Below are 19,236 nucleotides of genomic sequence, written 5' to 3'. Positions count from 1 at the left end.
CACACCAAATAATGAGAGATGGTCTTCAGCAACCCACAGCAAAGGCAGAGCAGAGAGGACCTCACAACCAGATGAGCTGCCCTTGGCTTCATGCCCCCCACTAAGGGACAAAATCCTAAAGCCTACCTCATTTGGCACCCAGGTGCCTGACACTGCTGGAGGCAGGATGAGCACATGAGGGGCATTTGCCATCCCTGGTGGCAGAGGCCATAGAAAGCAGACAAGAGCTACAGCACAACCATAACCATGCCAACATATACTGATTTTTTTTTCAGTGCTGAGAGGGGCTCAAACCCAAGTCCCATACATGCTAGGCAAGTGTTCTACCACTGAGTTACACCCCCAATCCTTTTAAGATTTTCAGAGTCACACAAAAGTAAACGAATAGTACAAGCAGCCCATCCCATGACTCCAGCCAATCGAGGAGGTTTCTGATCCCACTGGAACCCTCCCAGGCCTGCTGTGAAACAAAGCTGTCCCTCTGACTTGGGGTTGACAGCATAGCATCGGTGCTGGGAAGTCAAGATGAGCCTCAGCTACATGCACACCTGGCCTGACTCCAAAAGGCCCCTCTTTGGTGCTCTTTTTTTCAAAGTTGATTTAAAAATTCCCTATTAGGGTGCTGAGTGTGCAGCTCAGTGGTAGAGTATGTGCTAAGCATGTACAAGGTTTTGTGGTTCTGTGTTCAGTCTCCAGCACCAAAACAACCACAACAAAAACCCTATTAAAAGACTTCATGTCAATTGAAGTTTGCTTATTTTAGCTAGGAAAAGCTCCCCTCACCACCACCCAGGAAACCCAGAACTAGCACAGGCTAATGATGAGGATACCTTGAGAACCATACCTGCTGCTCAAAAAGCAGTGTGTTCAAGGCCTGTCTGCATGGTAGAATCATCATGGGGAAGCCCACAGCCACAGACATCATAAAGCCCACACGAATCATCTCTGTCACCAGATTGGAAGGGAAGTGTATCAACACATTGCCTGCGGTAGCCTCAGTGAAGCTGACATAACCAAAGAACCCCACCTGTTGGAGGAAGAGAAACACAACATGGCTAGCCAGATCTGCATGGTGCCTACGGCAGGGGCCTGCCCCAGAATGGCCTATGCACCCTTCAGGGAAGCTGGCACAAGTCAGCTTTCCAAGGACAAAAGTGCCATTCCACATCTTGTTCACAAAACTTCCTCTGATGATAGCCAGAAGGCAACATGCTAAAGATGAGGGATCCAATACAACTTCAAAATGACCCCAGACAAGGAGAAAATGGAGCTGCCTATGTGCAAAGGAAGGTCCAGAATTCCCCACAAGTCCTTGAGAGGGGCCACTCTTTACCTGGTTTAACAAGATTCTTAAAACTCAACCAGAGGCCAAGTGTGGTGGTTCACACCTGTAATCCCAGTACTTTGAGGCCAGCCTGGTTCTATCCACATAGTGAGATCCTTTCTCAAAAAAAAAAAAAAAAATGCTGAGGAATTATGAGGTAAGCCATGGTCTCCCAGGACCCATCTATAATCACCTAAAAAATGCTGCAACCATGAAGGCAGGGGAAACAAGATGTAAACCAAAGCACATTTACAATCTTATTGAAAGACAACAAAGAGTTCAGTTGTGGTGGTACAGCCTGTAATCCCAGCATTTGGGAGGCTGAGGTAGGGGGATCATGAGTTTGAGGCCAGCCTGGGCTACACAGCAAGACCTTATCTCAAAAACACATTGAAAAAAAAAAGACAACCAACTGGAACTGGAAGCATGGCTCCACACTTAGAGTACTTAACTAGGCACTGAGATCCTGACAACTCAGTACCACAAAAAAAAAAAAAAAAAAAAGGCAGCAGACTGGGGAAAAAACCTACTATAATGTTAACAGTAACTATAGGTTGGAATCTGAGGGCATCTCTCCCTCTGTAGTAATTAACAGTGGTCTTGGAGAAATAAGCTGGCCAGTGAAAGCACTCTGGGAATAGCCCAGTTGTTGAGGTACCTAGCTTCTCAGATTGGAAGATGCCAACACAGCCCAGGGCAGAAGTGACTGACAGGGCTAGACCCTAGAATGACTGCGGTATGGAAGCAGAGATGCTCCTGGTGACCACACACACAGTGTGTCTCTAGACACCAGGGTGGGAAAGGACATTGTCAAGGACACGCCTGTGGCCTGATAGCTGCATGGCAAGTGCCACATGGAGTCTTGAATACAGGTTTCCTACTGGAGGGATTCAGTGTCCCATGCTGCTGTGACCCGGGAGATGAGAGGGTATGAAAGAGCTCCTACCATTACATAGAAGGTGGTGACCACATTGAGGGAGGAAGCAAATATGGAACTCATGGTCTTCACTGATGGCTCGTCCAGGCTGTCATAGGTGGGCAGGACTTGGCTGTGTAAAGACAAGCAGTTCACAAAGCAGACTCTAGAAAAGAGTCCTGCCCACCCTAGGGAATAGTTCCCAGGACCTCTTCTGCAGCCCAACTGACAACCCCACCACTTTCTGCAATCAACATTTACTGCACACTATGATTCATAGAGCCAAGGCCAGAAAGCTTTGTGACTCTGTGGATGACAGCATTATAAAGAGCCTCCAATCCAGTCCCCACAGAACACACTCCATATGGACATCTCACAAATGCTATTGAACCAAAGGACGTTTGTGCCACAGAAAAAGGTACAGGGGGTACAGTGCTAAGAATTAAAGCAACCATGATTATAGGAGAAGCAGGAAACCACTCAGAGCACTTCAGTCAAGGGACAGGAAACTTAAATACAAGGCTGGCTGGTCAGAGCCATCTCAGCCCTCAGCACTGGCACAGAGGTGGATACAGGCAAGGAGACAGCCCAGGTGCATTTCCCTACTCTTGGCCTCTCGCCTGTGTGATGAGAAAACTGGCTTCTGTCCCAGGCCCAGTGCCAGGAGTGTGGTACTGCTGGGCAGGTGGGAGGGACCCAAGTCACTGGCTGGGCAGGAATGTAACAGCCTCGTGCAGGCTCTCTGCAAATAGCACACCCAAGGACACGGGCAGCAGGCCCAGCTGAGGAAAGCATGAAGGACCTGGGCATCTGCAAGGGGTGGGGGCTGAGACAGAAAGGGAGTGGGTAACAAGGGGAGAAGGGAAAGAAGGAGCACATTAGGGGCAGTTCAGGCAAGGACATGGGTTGAAGAACAAGGCTAGAGAGGAAAAGAATCCAGTGGCCACCCTCCAGCAAGTCCCAAGTGGCTGTGGTCTTCCAAACAGGACTCAAAAGCCCAAAGGAAGCCAGCAGTGGGGAGCTTCAGGATACAGGAAATCAGCATCTGGACAAGCACAATGGTCACTGGAGCCAAATCCCAAAAATGACTTTGAAAAATGAAAGAAAAACAAAGAGGACACCCTAACTTGGCCAAAAAACAGACAAGAACAAGTGAGAAGACCTGGCCAGGTAAAGCTACCATACCCTGTTCACCTCAAGCTCATAGCACACTGTCCCTCAGGCCACCCTCAGCACAGGAGCCCACAACAGTGGTCAGGCTAGGAGGAAATAGGCAGCCATGCTCCCACACTGCCTCAGGTATACAGGAAAGAACCCAAAGATAAACCACCCCAATCCCCAGTCTGGTGCTCTGGAGAAGACCATGCCCCAGCACCAACTTCTCAGTGCTGAACAGGCCTCTGAGTCCACACCAGGAGGGACCAGCACCAGAGTTCTAGGACACGTGCTTCTCCCAGCTTCCAACACACATCCATCAGAGTCACTGCCAGGACAGCTATGGTGGCTGTAGGGAGAGACTATGTCTGGTACATGGGGATGGGCATGATGGAAAGAACATAGGCTCCCTTCTAATCCTGATTGCCCACTTCACACAGCAGCCTCCATAACTATGCATAGCTCTTAGGGTACCTCTACCTCCCCCACTATTTATATAACCCAGGACTCATTTACCTCAAAGACCAGAAGGGTCAGACAGTGATGGTGACACCAGACTAGTCACAAGATGGGGTATGGGGGCAACCTCAACAGGGACAGGTCCTCTGGTTCAGGCTACCACAGGAGGGAAGAGCCCACTCCTGATGAACATCTAGTGCTTAAGGCCTGAGAGCAGCATGCTGTCCAGCACAGAGGATGCAGACAAGTCTGTGGCCCCCCAGGCCCTCCTGGAGAAGGATGAAGCCTATACTTAGTGAGCTGTGTGCTCCCACCCTCCTGGAACCTATAATTTGTCCTAAGAATTAAACCCACAGATGTGCATTGGCTGCTACGTGGCTACCACCAAAGAAGCCCAACTACAGGCTTATTTTGTAAAAAAGCAAATATGCAGACAAAAAGGACAACTGGTAACTAGGTACGCAGAACAAGAATGTAATTTCTGTCACCGATGATAATGGGGACATTAAACAGCAAGGCTGGAGCATGTTCTGGTGGAAACAGAGCTGCCAAGAGAGAGATGGTAAGTGGGAAATGACGATTTGGATCTCGCATGTGGGTGTAAACACAGCAGTGTGAGCAAATTTTATCTGTCACATTAGTTTACAATTGGCACAATACATGCCCACCGACACTGGGGGGGGGGGGTCACTCCATCAGCTCCCCCCACCCCAGACAGATGGTCTTTTCCTGTCCATGCCGGGTTTATGCCTCACTTTTCAGCTGGTTACTGATCCCATCTGGGCACAAACCACTAGCTCTTGTCACCCTGATGGAGAAGGTACTGCTGCTGGGATCTCAGGTAGCCTGGTCTGATTTAGAGCCTCAAGCATACACAACCCCCGCCCGGCACACAGGCCTCAGAGACTGCCCAGCAGCAGCCCAAAGTCAATGTTTGTGCAATTTCCTTTTAAATATTCTCAGAACAGCTAACTTCTGGCAGCACGCTCAGGACTATGTGTAATCAGATGGTTGGGTTGCTGCCGCACCCCACAGCCAACTCTCCTTACAGAACCTAGAAAACTAGGCACTCTTGCCAGCTAGTCCCAGAAACAGTTTCACTCCTAGTTAAAACTCCCTCCCTCAGTTTGGAGAGGACAGGCCATACTGGAACAAGACATCACTCCCCAGCAGCCAATAACAAGAGATTAAAGAACTGAGAAAAACAGAGGATTCCTCCCTACGTGTCCCCTCCCTCCACCCCTAACATCCACTTCCCAACACAGCAGTACTCACGACTGGCAGGCAAAGGACATGCCAAAGATGGGTATGCAGCGGAAGACACCCTCCCAGCGGATATAGCTGACCCGTTGCAGCCACTGACCTCCAAAGAGGCCATGCTTGAGGGAGGACAGCACAATCTGCATCAAGGAGAGAGTGAGGCACAGGTCAGGGCAGCTGCGCTAGGTCTCATCCACCAGGTACCACGCAGTTGGGAACAGGAGCAGATAAGCAGCAGTTCTGCTCCATATTGAAGCCAGCTTACACCTGCAAGCACAGCCTGGGGCTGCCTAGAAGGGTTCAGGGACCTCACCCATTCCCTAGTTCCCTGCATCTAGCACAAGACACCCCAGTCTATGCCATAGGCTGGTGCTGCCAAGGGGTGCCCAGTTGCAGAGGATTTCCTGTGCACACAGCAGCAGCTACCCATTCAAGGACCACTTAGCACAAACAGAAGCAGGACTTTGATCACCATGCTCAGCCCTAGCATCTATCCCAAGTTATAGGATGGACCCCTCAATACAGGCAAGTCCTTCCTCTCCTTATCCTGGGCTGTGCACAGACATCTTACAAGAGCTCAGCCCACTGAGGATGCAGCTAACTGAAGAATTAGGAGCTACCTGTCACTGGTCCTCAGCTCTCTGAGGTCCACTACAGCACTGCAGTTTCAATGAATAGCCTTCAGCCATGCCAGACTGAATCTCTTATAAGATGCCAAGTCCCTTCCCTCAGGAAGGATCATCTCTGACCTTTCCAGTATCGGGTGGGTTCTGAGGGCTTAGAGGGGCAGGGCAGGCAGAGCAGTGAGGCCTCTCATGTCTTCAGTGTCAACTCCACACTTCATCTTCCAGTCTAACCTAACCTAAACTCATTTAGAAAAACAACTTGCCAACCATGCAACAAAACTCTGGCATTGCACTCTGGGTCACAAATTCCACATGAAAGGTCTTTCCATAAAACACGTAGAGAGTAAGACCAGTCTCAGAACTCTTCTTGCCTAAAGCCCTTTGTGTTTCCTGCTGTCCAACTGTACCTGCCCCTTGGTACTCACGGCCAGGAGTTGCATGGGGCTCCACAGCACATTGTAATAAGTCAACATACTGCCCAGGCTCAGAACCACTTTCCCATCATCCCCCAAGAGGCAACTGCCAGTAAACCAGACCTGGACATGGACCTTCTCCAGTCACAAAAAGGACTGAATGTGAGCAACCCTTCTACAGTACACATGGTACTCACCACAAACATGAAGACAGTATAGAAGATGAGGGCCATGGCACTGAAGGACTGGATGGAGGCCATCATGTTCCTCTGCAGGCTAAGTGGGAGCACAATGCACAAGGACACCACAAACAGCAAGAACACACGAAAAGTGCCAGTCACCTGGAAGCAAATCAGAAGGTGTCATGGCCTGGAGTCCTGAGCTTGCTCACTGGCAAAGCTCATCTTGCCAATACTGTTGTGGGCAGGAAGCTGCTGCAGGGTGGGGAACCAGACGTCCAGAAGACCAATGGCATTAAAAAGGACAAGGCTGAAGGCTGGCACGCTTGCTCTGAAAGCAGCCCTCACAGCTGCTATGCTGTGAGGTTCAGTGCACTAACCACTTCTGGCCCCTTCAGGGTCCAGCTCCATTCAAAAATGAGACCAGCCTGGGCAAAAAGATCAGCTGTCCCCACCTGCATGTGGGAGCAGGTGGTGGCCTGCGCTGCCCTGGGCACACCCTGCACACCCAGAACTGATGAGAATAGGTGGGAACCCAATGGAGCCCACTGCCAGCCATTTCTCCATGAGACTCAGCACTGAGTTTGCTTCAAGAAGGTTGGGAGGACTGGTGGTGTGGTTCAAGCAGTAGAGTGCCTGCCTAGCAAGCGTGAGGCCCTCAGTTCAAACCCCAGTACCGCCAAAAAAAAAAAAAAAAAACAAGGATGGGAGCCTTGAAATTCTGATCCAAAAAATTCATCACAAAGCCCCAGACTGGCATTTACCATAGCAGAACCCACAAAGGTCTGGTGATATCTAATATCTAACTTGGCTGCAGCCAGCACATCCGGCTTCTCAGTTCCTTATTCACAGCCGGCACCCGGCTGGAAGTGATAAGAGCTCTGCCAAGACCATTTGAAAAGGTCCCTCTGCATTCTCTCCCCAGTTCCAAATACCTACATGTTTATGCCAACCCCATACTTCTCAGCATGAGGGCTTCCTACACTCAAATGGAGGATGAGGACAGATAAGCCCTGTGCACAGCTGACTTGCCATATGGGAACCACTACCAGGTAGTGGCAACTAGCACTGTTTCTCCTTCAAGTCCCAGGAACCACAGGTGACAAGGCTCAAGTGTCTGCACAGGACTGACCCAAAGCCCTACAGAGTCCACAGTACAGCGTAGGAGATAGAAAGTCAAACAGAAAGACGTGTTCAGAACACAGACTAGGGACAAGTTCACAGAACACTCACTGGAATGTTCTCTGGCGATGTGCAACTCTGGCATATTCTACTTAGGAAGAGGACCAGCCCTCCTCCTCCTTACCCATGGTCTTTATAAACTGAAACCTTTTTTTCACCCTGTTGGTAAATAAATGACACCCTTCACACAGAAGACGCTCCAATATTACGCACCCACCCCTTCCCTATTCAGCCCGTAGCTGCAGCTCTGCTCCTGCAGGGGAGGAGGAGAAAAAGAGGTGTGTGGGGCCCAGTTCACAGGCAAGAACTCTCAGTAGCAGGGAGTGCCAAACTCGGAGTTTGAGTTCAGTAGCCCCAGGAGCAATGCAATTACACCTACCTCAGCAGGGTAAAGATGGAGCATGCTCCCAGCATGCTGCTCTAGCCAATAGCCACACGTGGTGGCCACAAGAAACCTGGCCACTTCCACTCTTTAATGGGCAGTGCTGGCCAGCTGAGACCTTCTCAGAGTTACACCACAGTGGCGGGGGGGGGGGGGGGCTCCCCACTCTGCCCTTACCTTCAAGCTAGCAGATCTGCCCTGAAAGTCTCTCCATCCCTCTTCTGGTACCTTTCAGACACTACCCCAGCAAGGCCTTTGAACTGCAGGCCAGGGGACCTTAGTAAACAGGAGGGCGCAGGAGAGCCTCTCCAGGTTAAGCATGCTGGGTTCAGTCCGCTTATGAAAGGGAAACATAGGGCTGCCACAGAAGCCACCACAAATATTAAACAGACTAGGACATCTGCCCTTACCTGAAACCCAAAGAGCCGAGCAAAGAAGTTGGACCCCAAGTCACCGATCACAACGTAGAAGGCAATGCAGGTTCCCAGCATCAGCCCGATCATGCTGAAAAGAAGGAAAGCATAGGTTTGAAATGATGACTGAAAAAGTGTGCCGTCTTGTTGTGACTAAAGCTGGGCCCCTTTATAGAATCACAGCCCAGGCGCCCCCATCCCTGGTCTGTGCTGACATAGGACTGCCCAAGGCTGGCTTAATGAGATGCAACTTCCAACACCCACACTCACAAGACTCTGGCATGCTTTGGGGTGCTCTCCATTGCATTTGGAGTGAATACAGAACAACACTGAACTTTTCTCTGTGTGTTTGTGTATTTTTCTCTCCACGGGAGGTTCAGAAAGTTCTTTCAGGTACAACAAAACTGCAGTGATGTTAGACAAGTTAAAAGAACAATCAACTGCTTCCAAAAAAGGCTTTCGAGTTTACAATTTTCTAATTTAGAAGCCTAAAAGTGCAATTTCCTAGCAATTTTTTCATCTCATAAAATTTTACTCCAAAGGGAAAAAACATGACATTTTCAGTTTAATACCACCTTTATGCAGCAGTGTTGGGGGTACAGTTTAAGGAACAGCATTGAGAGATTAGCTGCAACAGGGAGAGCTATTTTGCTGTGTTCCTCAAGTTTTCCATTTTTATATACTTCTTAGTAAGACTTAAATGAGGCTTTCAACCTTGACAACAATCATTTTAAAGGTACAATAAATTGAACTTTCAGCTATTCAGAAAGTAACTCTTCAGAAACATATTAGGGGCTATAAACCAATCCACATGTGAAATATATCGTTCATTTCCTAACAGGCTCCAGTTTCTCCACAGCTGCAGGTGACAAAGAAGAAGAGAGTAACCAAGCAAGGCTGCACTACTTACCTGGTCTCCACCAGCATCTTTCCAGCTTTTCCATAGGCATGAAATGCTAGCACACACAAAAAAAGAAAACAAGCGCTCAATCCAACAGTGTGAGAAGCATGTCAGTAAAAAGTTATTAAGTTAAGTTGTGAAGGGCAATTTGACAAACATCTGTTGGTCTGGAGTTTCATGGGCATAAGGGGGAATAAAACTTTTAAGTTTTAGTCTTCCAGCTTTTCTTCTCTTTCTTGTGGAGATGGGGATAAAACCTAGGGCCTTGTGCATACTAGACAAGTGCTCTATCACTAAGCTACACCCTCAGCACTCCAGACTTTCTTTGGACCTACCATCCACAAATGAAACCATGTGGAACAAGAATAAAGCAAGGGAGACATAAGGCAGGATATTCTTTCCACATGATAAAATTTTTTTTAAAGACAGAGAGATGCCAAGGTATGTTTTGTAAAAAGAAAAAAGAAAAGAGAAGCCCCTGCAAAGTAGCAGTTTCCCACATGTGGTGACCATGAGGGAACCTGCCTAGAACAGTGCCAATGCAGCAGAGGTGGCCCCACCTACAGGTGGGGGCCACCAGAGCTCAGAGACACTAGGAAGGTTCAGCCCCTGCTCCAGAACCCAATTTTCACAGCCTGTACCACACTGCAGAGAGCTTTATGTTCATCCTTTGGTTGTGATTTATAGAAGAAACCAGAATCCTTGCAAACACGGCACTTTGGGGAGAGAGGCGGGGAGGGAGGGAACAAGAACTCTGGGGCTTGCCAATCAGTGCCCAAGGCGCATGGCGGTAAGAGTCCTGCTGATGAATAGCATGTGTCCTACCAGGAAAGGAGACTCTGTCTTTCCTTCCTGACTCCAGAACTATTTCTAGCAGATGAGAAGTTAAATGCTGACTCGAAGAGGTCCCTCCCAGGACCTTAACAGTGATCAAGTCACCCCATGGTCCAGCTGGACTAGGGCAAAAGGAAGTTTTGGTCTCCAAGGAACAGCCAACAGGGTGCATGTGACAGGATGGATTCAGCCTCATCGACAGCCCCAACTTCCTGCCCCTTGTTTGCTCCTTCACACTGGGCCAGAGGCCCTCTAACAAGGTTGAAGAGCAGGAAACACGAGGCCCATTGGTATGAATGAACCAAACACATTCCTTGTTACTTTTAACTTACTTAGGAAGAGGCATAGCATTGGCAAGAGACTGAAAGCTGGCTTCTGCCTCAACTCAGCCTGAGATCAGAGAAGGCTTCTGCCTGCAGGGGTCACTCTGGCCTTTCCTAGACTTGGCTGACAGCCTGGCACCCTACAAGTTCATCTAACAAGGTGGGAAACCCAACCCAGATCTCTACTGTATTCCTAATGCTGGTCAAGGTCTAAGCTGAGAATTTCAAACACTAATAACTCCAAAAGCACTACCAGCAGGTAGCTGCTCAAGGTATCTGAGTCCTGGCACCAGCACACTCAGGCACAACACAAGGATCCCAGCCTCACACATAGAGGTCCTGGGAACCTACCAACTCCAATTCCTTCTTACTCCCCTAAAGGAAGTTGGAGAGTCTACAGCATCCTCCAAACACTGAAGTATTCTAACCCAGAAAGTTCCAGAACACGCCTGCATCCCAGATACAAGAAAGTGGAAGGTCATCAGAAATCCAGCGTCCAGTGGGAGGTATCTCTCTCCTAGAAGCTCGCCCTAAGCAGCAACAGTGCCAAGACCAGACCATCACTGTGGCTTCCCTGTTCCCTCTTCTCTTTCCCTGGGTCACCCACACCCACACTGCCTACAGGTTCTTAGGACACCTCAGTGTAGACTGGCACGCCCTTCTCTGACTCCCTAGGTAGGTCAGGCTCTCTCTCTTCATTCAGGGCAGTCTGCACAGGCAGCCAGCTAGCCCTGGTGTCAGGAAGGTCCCCATGCTCTCCACCTGACCCACCTTGAGACACAGGGCCATCTTCCCAGGACTAAGCAGAGCTGACTCTTACTCTAACCTGCACCAGCAAGGCAGAATGGGAGGAGGGATGCTGTTCATGGGGGTACATACAAAGCACAGAAGAACAGCCAGTGATCTCAACCCAGCTGCTCTTGGGGTCAGGAGAGGAATGGCACTGGGGTCCCCAATGCTGCATGGGCACAGGTCCAGTAGCACAGGGCAGGTGTACAATAAACATCTGTCAGCTAAAGGGGGATTGGAGGGAGTAAAGAATCTGGTGCCAGAGAGCCTGTTTTCAAAGCCCTGTTTCCCAAGTCTAGTAACAGATGCATGGGTCACATGCCACAAGGACAAACAGCGAGGAAGTCTGAGCTGCACAGGCCACTGGATGCACAACCCCAGACCCTGGAGAAATGGGAGGCACACTGATCAAGAGCAATGGGCCAAGGTGACATAGCACTAACAATACCCACTGTTCACAACTAGAAACTCAGAGACAAATGCCAAGTGGTCCTTGCTGATGGGGGAGAGACCACAAACCCTGGGCTCAGGGCATAACTCGGATCAGGGCAGGGTCCAGAGCTCAGAACAGTTTCATGAATATAATTATGTCTAAAGTAGTTGACTCTGATATGTCTGTATATCTTTTAAAATAGAATGAGGTTTAGAAAAGACTACGTGAAGTGTAACAAGCTGGGTAAGGAAATGGGAGGGGAGAAGGTTATAAAAACCACAGAACCACCACGACAGCAAAAGCAAACAAAACAGAAACATGCACAAATCCACCAACAAAACCCACTGTGCTGTGATTCTCCACACTGGCAACATTCACTCTCCAAGGCCTGGAGGAGAGAGGCAGTGTCAGTCAGGAGAGATCACTTCCCCAGCAAGACCCCATCTCAACCAATAGCAGCATCTTCTGCAGTCTCCAGGTCTGGACAAAGGCCATTTGCCCATCTCACTGGCAGCTGTCAATGACCCAGTCCATAAGACACTCCTGCACATCTGTAGACAGAGGCTGTCTGATGGCCTTGTTATACCTCAAAGCAATGAGGGGCTCTCCTCCCAGATTACCTTGTTGGACTGCAGCACAAGTGTATGGGGCATCCTTGTCCAGAAAAGAGGATGGAGGCCAAAGAAGAAAGGCCCTCTTAGATAGTGTCTGTGTCAAGCCACAGGAGAGGGCTGCACACTGCCTGAAGGGCCACCCCTCCACAAGACAGGCACCAGGAGATCTTCCTCTCTCCTGCTCTCGGGTGCCAATGTCCCACAAGGCTCCCATGCAGTCAGTCTCTTCACCTCTGAAGACAAAAGGAAACTAGGGCTGAGTGCACAGGCCAAGGAGACTTCCATCAAAGGCTTAATCTGAGACCACTGGTGTTCAGAAATCTTTTTGACTTCTAGCAGTCACCCCATTCAGTGAAGTTTGGAGCCCCAGGCAGCCAAAATACAGGAGTATCCATCTGGCAATTTTCTTTCAAATCTTTCACATCTAGCCAAACCAGTTTGACTTTTCAGGGACTTTCGAAGAATTGGCCAGTCAGCTATCAGAAGCTATGACCTCCCCAGCCTAGGGTCTCATGTCTTCTTTCAGGATGCAAGGAGAACTCGAGCTGCAGCCTTAGCTACAAAACCCAGGTGGAGACCTCAGCAGAAAAAAGGCCACAGTTCTGCAGGCCACAAAGCATACCCCCAAGCACCTCACCCCAAGTTCTGGTGGGGCACATCATCCCAAGCGGAACTAGGCCATCTCAGTGTGGATCAAGTTTAGTTGATAAGCCTCACTTCCTCAAGTGACAATGATAAAAGACAGAGCACTACTGTCATCAGAGCAGAAAGAGAAGAAATCCCTTGGGAGCCGGGTGCCAGTGGCTCATGCCTGCAATCCTAGCTACTCAGGAAGAGTGATCAGGAGGATTGCTGTTCAAAGCCAGCCCTATCTTGAAAAAACCCCATCACAAAAAAGGGCTGGTGGAGTGGCTCAAGGTGTAGGCCCTTAGTTCAAACCACAGTACTACAAAAAAAAAAAAAAAAAAAAACAGAAACAGAAAAAAGAAAGAAAGAAATCCCTTGCATTCTAAGGTCAGGAGCAAACACCAGGGTCTCCAGGTGACTACCAAGCTGACTGAGAGGAAACAAGAGCCCACATGCAGACCACACTACAGAAGACCAAAATGAACCTCTGGAGGAAGGCAAGGGTAGACTTGTCACCTTGTATCTTTCTGTATCACTTCAATTCTGAAGCAGGTAATTATATTCACAGGTTTTAAAAATTGCTTTACTTTACACTACTTTTCTTGGCCCCTGGAACTCTGCATTCTGTTTCCTCTTGCCCCTGCCTCCTCCTTCTGCACTGAGAGCTGGGAGCTGAGTTCAGGCTGCCCCTCTGTGGATAGAGCCCAGCACCCCAGGCCACGCACTGGCTGGAGAGTCAGGTGCTTTATGAGGAGGCCAGGAATTTCACCATATACTTGCAGAGCTAAGCCCCAAGAACAGAAAAGTAGCATTTCAACACCTACACCAAATGACCCCCAAGTGAACCACACAGCAGAGAGACTCAGAGCCTGGGCCAAAGCAGGCAGAAGAGAAGCAGGATTTACACACCAGCCTGAGTGGTGACAGAAAAATAAGGGATGGTGCCCTCAAAGACAAACTAGCTAGAAAAGATTCTAAATTGAAATAAAATAGAAAGTGTACCATTTGCTCTTTCTGGCTAAAACCGTAATAAAAGGGAAGAAACAATGAACTAAAGGGAACAAAATTGCAATCAGCAACACTGGAAGAAAGGAAGCCAAGTAGAGACTTCTGCAGGATTCCTTTCTGCAGTCTCAAGGGAGACTTCTGGGACCAGGGAAAGTCACACAGCAAGCTAGCAGGAGGCTGTGCAGGGCTGTAGCCAGCACTGCTAAACTCAGAGAGGGGACTACATGTGCATCTGCTCAAAGAGCACAGGAGGTTAAGGACAAGAGAGAAACTTTGACTTTGTATTTTCCATCTCACTTCAATTCTGAAGCAGGTGGTTCAGTTTTTTTTTATTTAATTACATTAAATTTTAAAATAAAAATAATTTTAATTATAGGTGCGTAGCTCACACCTATAATTCTAGCTACGTGGGAGGCTGAGATCAATTGGGAGGATTGTCATTCAAGGCCAACCCAGGCAAAAAGTTTGCAAGACCCCATCTCAACCAATAGCTGGGCATGGCGGCATGAACCTATCAACCCAAGATATGTGGGAGGCTGAGATTGGGAAGATCAGGGTTCCAGGCCAGCCCAGGCAAAAAAGTTTGTGAGACTCCATTTCAACAGAAAAAAGTTCAGCATGGTAGCATGCACCTGTCATCCCAGTGATGGCGGGACACATAAAACAGGAAGACTGTGGTCCAGGCCAGCCTGGGCAAAAAGTGAGATCCTATCTCCAAATCAATCAGAACAAAAAGAGCTCGAGGTATGGCTCAAGAGGTAGAGCGCCTGTCTAGCAAGTGTGAAGCTGAGTTCAAACCGTAGTACCTCCAAAAAAATTTAAAATAAAAAACACTGCTGTCTGGTACTTTTTTAAATTTAAACATAAAGTATGGGGAGGAGGGGGATAAAGGAGAAGGATGGAGGGGTGAATCTAAGATCTATTGAAGGCACTTTTGTAAATGACACAATGTACCCCCAGTACAACTGTAACATGCTAATAAATAAAAAAATTTTAAAAAGAGTAAAGTAACTAAACAAGAGAAATAAAACCCCACCCACCCACCCCCAACCCCCACTGGAACAGCACACTTCTTAGGAAGGTGCCTAACAGAGCCCAGCAGCCACTCTAACAGTTAATCCTCACCCAGACCAGCGTAGGTTCTCCGTTTGCTCAGGCTGGCAGACTTCACCAAGAACATGCATGACTGGTGTGTCATCCAAGAGCAGAAGACCAAGAGCAGGGCCCCCAGGACAATGCCACACTGGAGAGAGGAAAGAAAAAGAGACATTTACAAAACTAAACACTGTCCTCGTTTCTACCTCACACATCAACACATTAGAGGCTAGATGGAAGAAATTTAAAATGACGCATATGCCTTTCTTATAAGGTAAACAGACACTTGTGACCCCACAATTATATTCCTAGGTAATTTCCCAAGAGAAATGAAAACATGTCCAATACATTTACATTAGGTTTAACCATAACCCCGAAATTGAAGAGCAACCCAAATCCCCTTTAGTAGTTAACTAGACATACTGTGGTTCATCCATGGAAAGGAATATTACTTTTTGGGGCTGGGGGGTGGTACTAGGGTTTGAACTCATGCTTGCCTGGCAGGTGCTCTATCACTTGGGCCACACCTCCAGTCCAACAAAGGATATAGTTTAACAGTAAAAAGGAAACTACTAACCCTGCACAAGGAAGGATGCATTTCAAATGCACCATGCTGAGGACAAGAAGCTACAGCAAAGTCAGTGATGTCACCTACAAGACATTCAAGAAAGGCATAACTGTGGGGTCGGAAAACAGGTCACGGTGGTAGGGTTAGAGTGGTGGAAAAAGGGGCAGAGGTGACTTTTTGAGGTAATGAAACCGTTCCATGACTGCACAACTGTACACATATATCAAAATGCTGGAGCCACACCCTAAAACGGGTGAATTTCATTGCATGTGAACTATCCCTCAATAACTCTGACATTTAAAACATTAGCACCATCACAACAGTGCAAGATTTTAACCAAAGGGAGACTGGGGGGACAAGAAGGGGACCCACTCAAACTCCCTGTACTTTCTACTCAATTGGCTGTAAACTTAAAACTGCTAAGAAATAAAGGCCTATCAATTCAAAGAAACAATGAGATCACCAAACTCTCATGAGATGCCTCAAAGACACACGATACCAAATGTTGCAAAGGACACAGAGCACTTGAGCCTCAGATACCTGCTGCTGGGAGCATACACTGGTAGATCCACAACTGTGTTTGCATCAGCTCTTGTCATAAGAGCTCCAAACGGGATGCCATGGATGCCTTACAAAGGCACAATAAACACACTGCGGAATACCCATATGATGGGACATTACCCAGATGCTGAATCAACTGTACACCCACTACAACTCTACCTAACTCCAGGTAAAACCAGGCAACATTAAGCCAGGCACCAGTGGCTCACACGTGTAATCCTAGCTACGAAGGAGGCAAAGATCAGGAAGATCACAGTTTGAAGTCAGCCAGGACAAAATAGTTCTCAAGATCCTACCTCGAAAAACCCTTCACAAAAAGGGACTGATTGAGTGGCTCAAGGTGAAGGCCCTGAGTTCAAGCCCCACTACCAAAAAATAAAACACATCACAAAAATGGGTTGGTGGAATGGCTCAAGCAGTAAGAGCACCTGCCTAACAAGTGTGAGGCCAAGTTCAAAATCCAGTGCAAAAAAAACTGGCAACACTGACCTCAGGCACCAGGAGTGGGCCGTGGGACCTTTGGTGGTCAGTGACTGGCAGGGGTGCCAGCATGGGGGCGTCCCTCAATGCAAAATGAGTCACGTTTTCACTCACTTTGCAAAGATTCATCAAGACTACACCTAATGTGTACTTTTGTACACCTAAAGTACAGAATTACTGAAACCAAAAAAAGCATTAAGCCAAAAAAATTTTAATGACATGGCTGCTGAGCACTAAACATACACATCCCCAAAGAGCCCGCTGGCCTCCCAGCCCAAGGAACTTTCCCTGAAGGAGATGCTGCACCCAGAAGGAGCAGCTGGCAGGCCCTCCAGACGCAGCGTGAATGTGTCTAGTCCTCCTTGTACTTGGGGCTCCCTGCTAAGCTTCGAGCTCTTCCCAGGCAGGTTCCTGCCTGGCTCATCTTTATATGCTCTAGCAGGAACCCAACACCCACCACACAGCAGGTGTTTCAAATCTAGGGATAGCTGAATCACCGTGAACCCTAAAATATATTTTCACTGCTGTCTAAACCAGAGGCCAATCCAACATGCACTTTGCAGACAGGTGTTAAGGATGGCAGCACTGACTTGCAGATAGATGTGGGACCAGCGAAGACTCCACATCACAGGATGCAGTTCTGCTGCCAGGCAAGTTGCTGTGGACACTGACATGCTTAGGCATTCCAGGAATACTGAGAGGTGGTTAGCAATAATGCTGGGATCACAACGCAGATGTCACCACAGGGACTCTACTGACATCTAACTGTCCTCCCACCTACATGCACTATCCATGTCAGACAGGAACCTTAAATGTATTCTCATCCAGGGGAAGCTGGGCTCTTTATAGAGGATCAAAAATTCCCAGATCAAAACTAATTCACTGATGTTTTTATCTCCAAAAATGCTAAATAAGAAAAATTCCAAGTGGATATTAATCTAAAATCTCACTTCCCAAAACGTCCGTCTTGTTTTCATTTTTTACCTCCTTGCTGTCATCAGTTATGACTACCCCTCCTCCCCATGCAACAGGGGACAGACGTGTGTGCGTGGCACACATGAGCTGAGTGGGGAGTGGGGTAGCCCCACACTCATTTGTTAAGACAGAGTTCTAAGAGGAATTACTGAATTCGATGTTTCCATCAGCCTCCGGAAACCTTCCTGCTCAATTGTGGACTACACACAGCCACGTCGCACTGCTCACTTTTTCACGTGGCCTTCCATGTTGGAATGACACCAAGCTTTTCTGTATATTACAATTTTCCAACTGAGGTGAAGCTTGCACGGGCCAGAGCCATTGTGCATTGTCTGTGGGACGCAGCTCTTAGCTGCGCAACCTGGGGAATTTTTAAATCACCTCGTAATCAAGTTCCCTGGGAGGCCTGGGAGGGGGACTTGCGTGCTTGCCTGCCCATGGTCCGAGTTTAGAAAAAAAAAAAAAAAGACAGAATACGCTAAAACACTACCGATCCTCCAGCTTCTCCCCTTCGTTCCCTGCGCCCTTCCATACGGTTGTCAGCGGTGCGGGACTCTCAGCGCGGGTGGCAGAGGCTGCTCGCGCCAGCACCGCATTCTTCGTGGACGGGGTGCACCTGTCCCTCTGTCCCTCCGTCCCTCCGTCCCTCCCCGCTGGGCTCTGCACCCAGCCCCGCTATCCGATCGGACCGAGCAGAGAACCTCCCCCGACCGCCGGCCACGCGCCGTCCCGGGCCACCGCGGCGCTGACTCACCTGTTTGAAGCAGAAGGGCATGGTGAGGACGCTGACCCCTACGATGCTGTTCACCACGTTCGTGACCAGCCCCCAGTTTGAGGCGGCTGCCGCGGTCATTTTTAGGGTCTGGGGACCGTGGCGGCGCAGATGACTGCCTGGAAGAAGGGATCTGGGGCAAGCAGCGGACAAGGTCAGCTTCCAGACCCCACGAGGCCCCGCGGTTGTCTCGCTGGCATCGTCCTTTCTCGCTCCCGCGGCCGCCTGCAAGCTTCTCAACCCAGACCCGGAAGAGCCTCAGGCAACGCTAGCCACACCTCAGCTCCGCTTCGCCGCCTCAGTCTCACAAACTTCCGCCTTCCGCGAGCTTCCCACCCGGAAGTGACGCCACAGGGGGCGGGTCTAAGCGGGACGCCAGCCAACGAGAGGTGGACCCCGAGCGTTCAGGAGGCCCGGGCGGGGGCGAGGCTGGACGCCAGGCAATCTCTCATTGGTAGGCGTGTAAGGGCCCGGAGGGGGCGTGGCCGGAGCCGGACTGGACCCCAGCCAGGCGCCCTCGCACCTGCCGGGAACTCCTCGCTGCTCTTGCCGGTCTGCGCTCTTTCTCCTGGTTCAGATGGGGCTGAAGGACAAGGGAATCTTCCCATAGGGCCTCCATCCAGAAGAGCAGTCGAGGTCGGGAGAAAAAGGGGGGCGCTGCCTCTTTTGGAGAGAAATGGTGGTTCGAGCCCCCAGGACAGATAGCTTCGTGCGCGTGCTGTAACTTAGATGAAAAGCACTTAGGTTTTACAGATGAGAGGCCGAGGCTCCGGGGAACCACGCTGCTCGTCGGAGGGGGCGTGGGGATGTGCTCGGCCCCGGTACCCCGCGGATCCGCTCCCGGAGCAGTGGGAGGGAAGAATGTGACGCCCTACGGTGAGAAGAGCGAGCGGAGTGAGAGGGCGGGAGAGACCGGAGCGACCCAGGGGGCTTCAAGAAGGGGTGTT

The 19,236-nt window shown here is 49.4% G+C and overlaps 1 protein-coding gene across 6 annotated transcripts in view; it reads right to left on the bottom strand.

Annotated features, from left to right (window-relative positions):
- The window catches only part of Slc38a10 (solute carrier family 38 member 10), a 43,841-nt gene extending 25,227 nt beyond the window's left edge, over positions 1-18,614 (bottom strand). For all 6 annotated transcript variants that reach the window (XM_074044890.1, XM_074044892.1, XM_074044893.1 and 3 more), the window contains exons 1-8: positions 18,272-18,614; positions 14,964-15,081; positions 9,220-9,265; positions 8,307-8,400; positions 6,351-6,494; positions 5,130-5,254; positions 2,271-2,373; positions 845-1,027 (exon numbers count right to left, since the gene is read on the bottom strand). In XM_074044890.1, the coding sequence (XP_073900991.1) occupies positions 845-1,027; positions 2,271-2,373; positions 5,130-5,254; positions 6,351-6,494; positions 8,307-8,400; positions 9,220-9,265; positions 14,964-15,081; positions 18,272-18,370 (912 nt within the window). In that variant the 5' untranslated portion in view covers positions 18,371-18,614. The remainder of the gene's footprint in view (positions 1-844; positions 1,028-2,270; positions 2,374-5,129; positions 5,255-6,350; positions 6,495-8,306; positions 8,401-9,219; positions 9,266-14,963; positions 15,082-18,271) is intronic.
- Between the last annotated feature and the right edge of the window lie 622 nt (positions 18,615-19,236).

This window comes from Castor canadensis, chromosome 11 (assembly GCF_047511655.1).
Source record: "Castor canadensis chromosome 11, mCasCan1.hap1v2, whole genome shotgun sequence".
NCBI classification, from domain to species: Eukaryota; Metazoa; Chordata; class Mammalia; order Rodentia; family Castoridae; genus Castor; species Castor canadensis.
The sequence above is the reverse complement of the archived record's forward strand: the minus strand, read 5'-3'. Positions and strand labels throughout refer to the sequence as shown.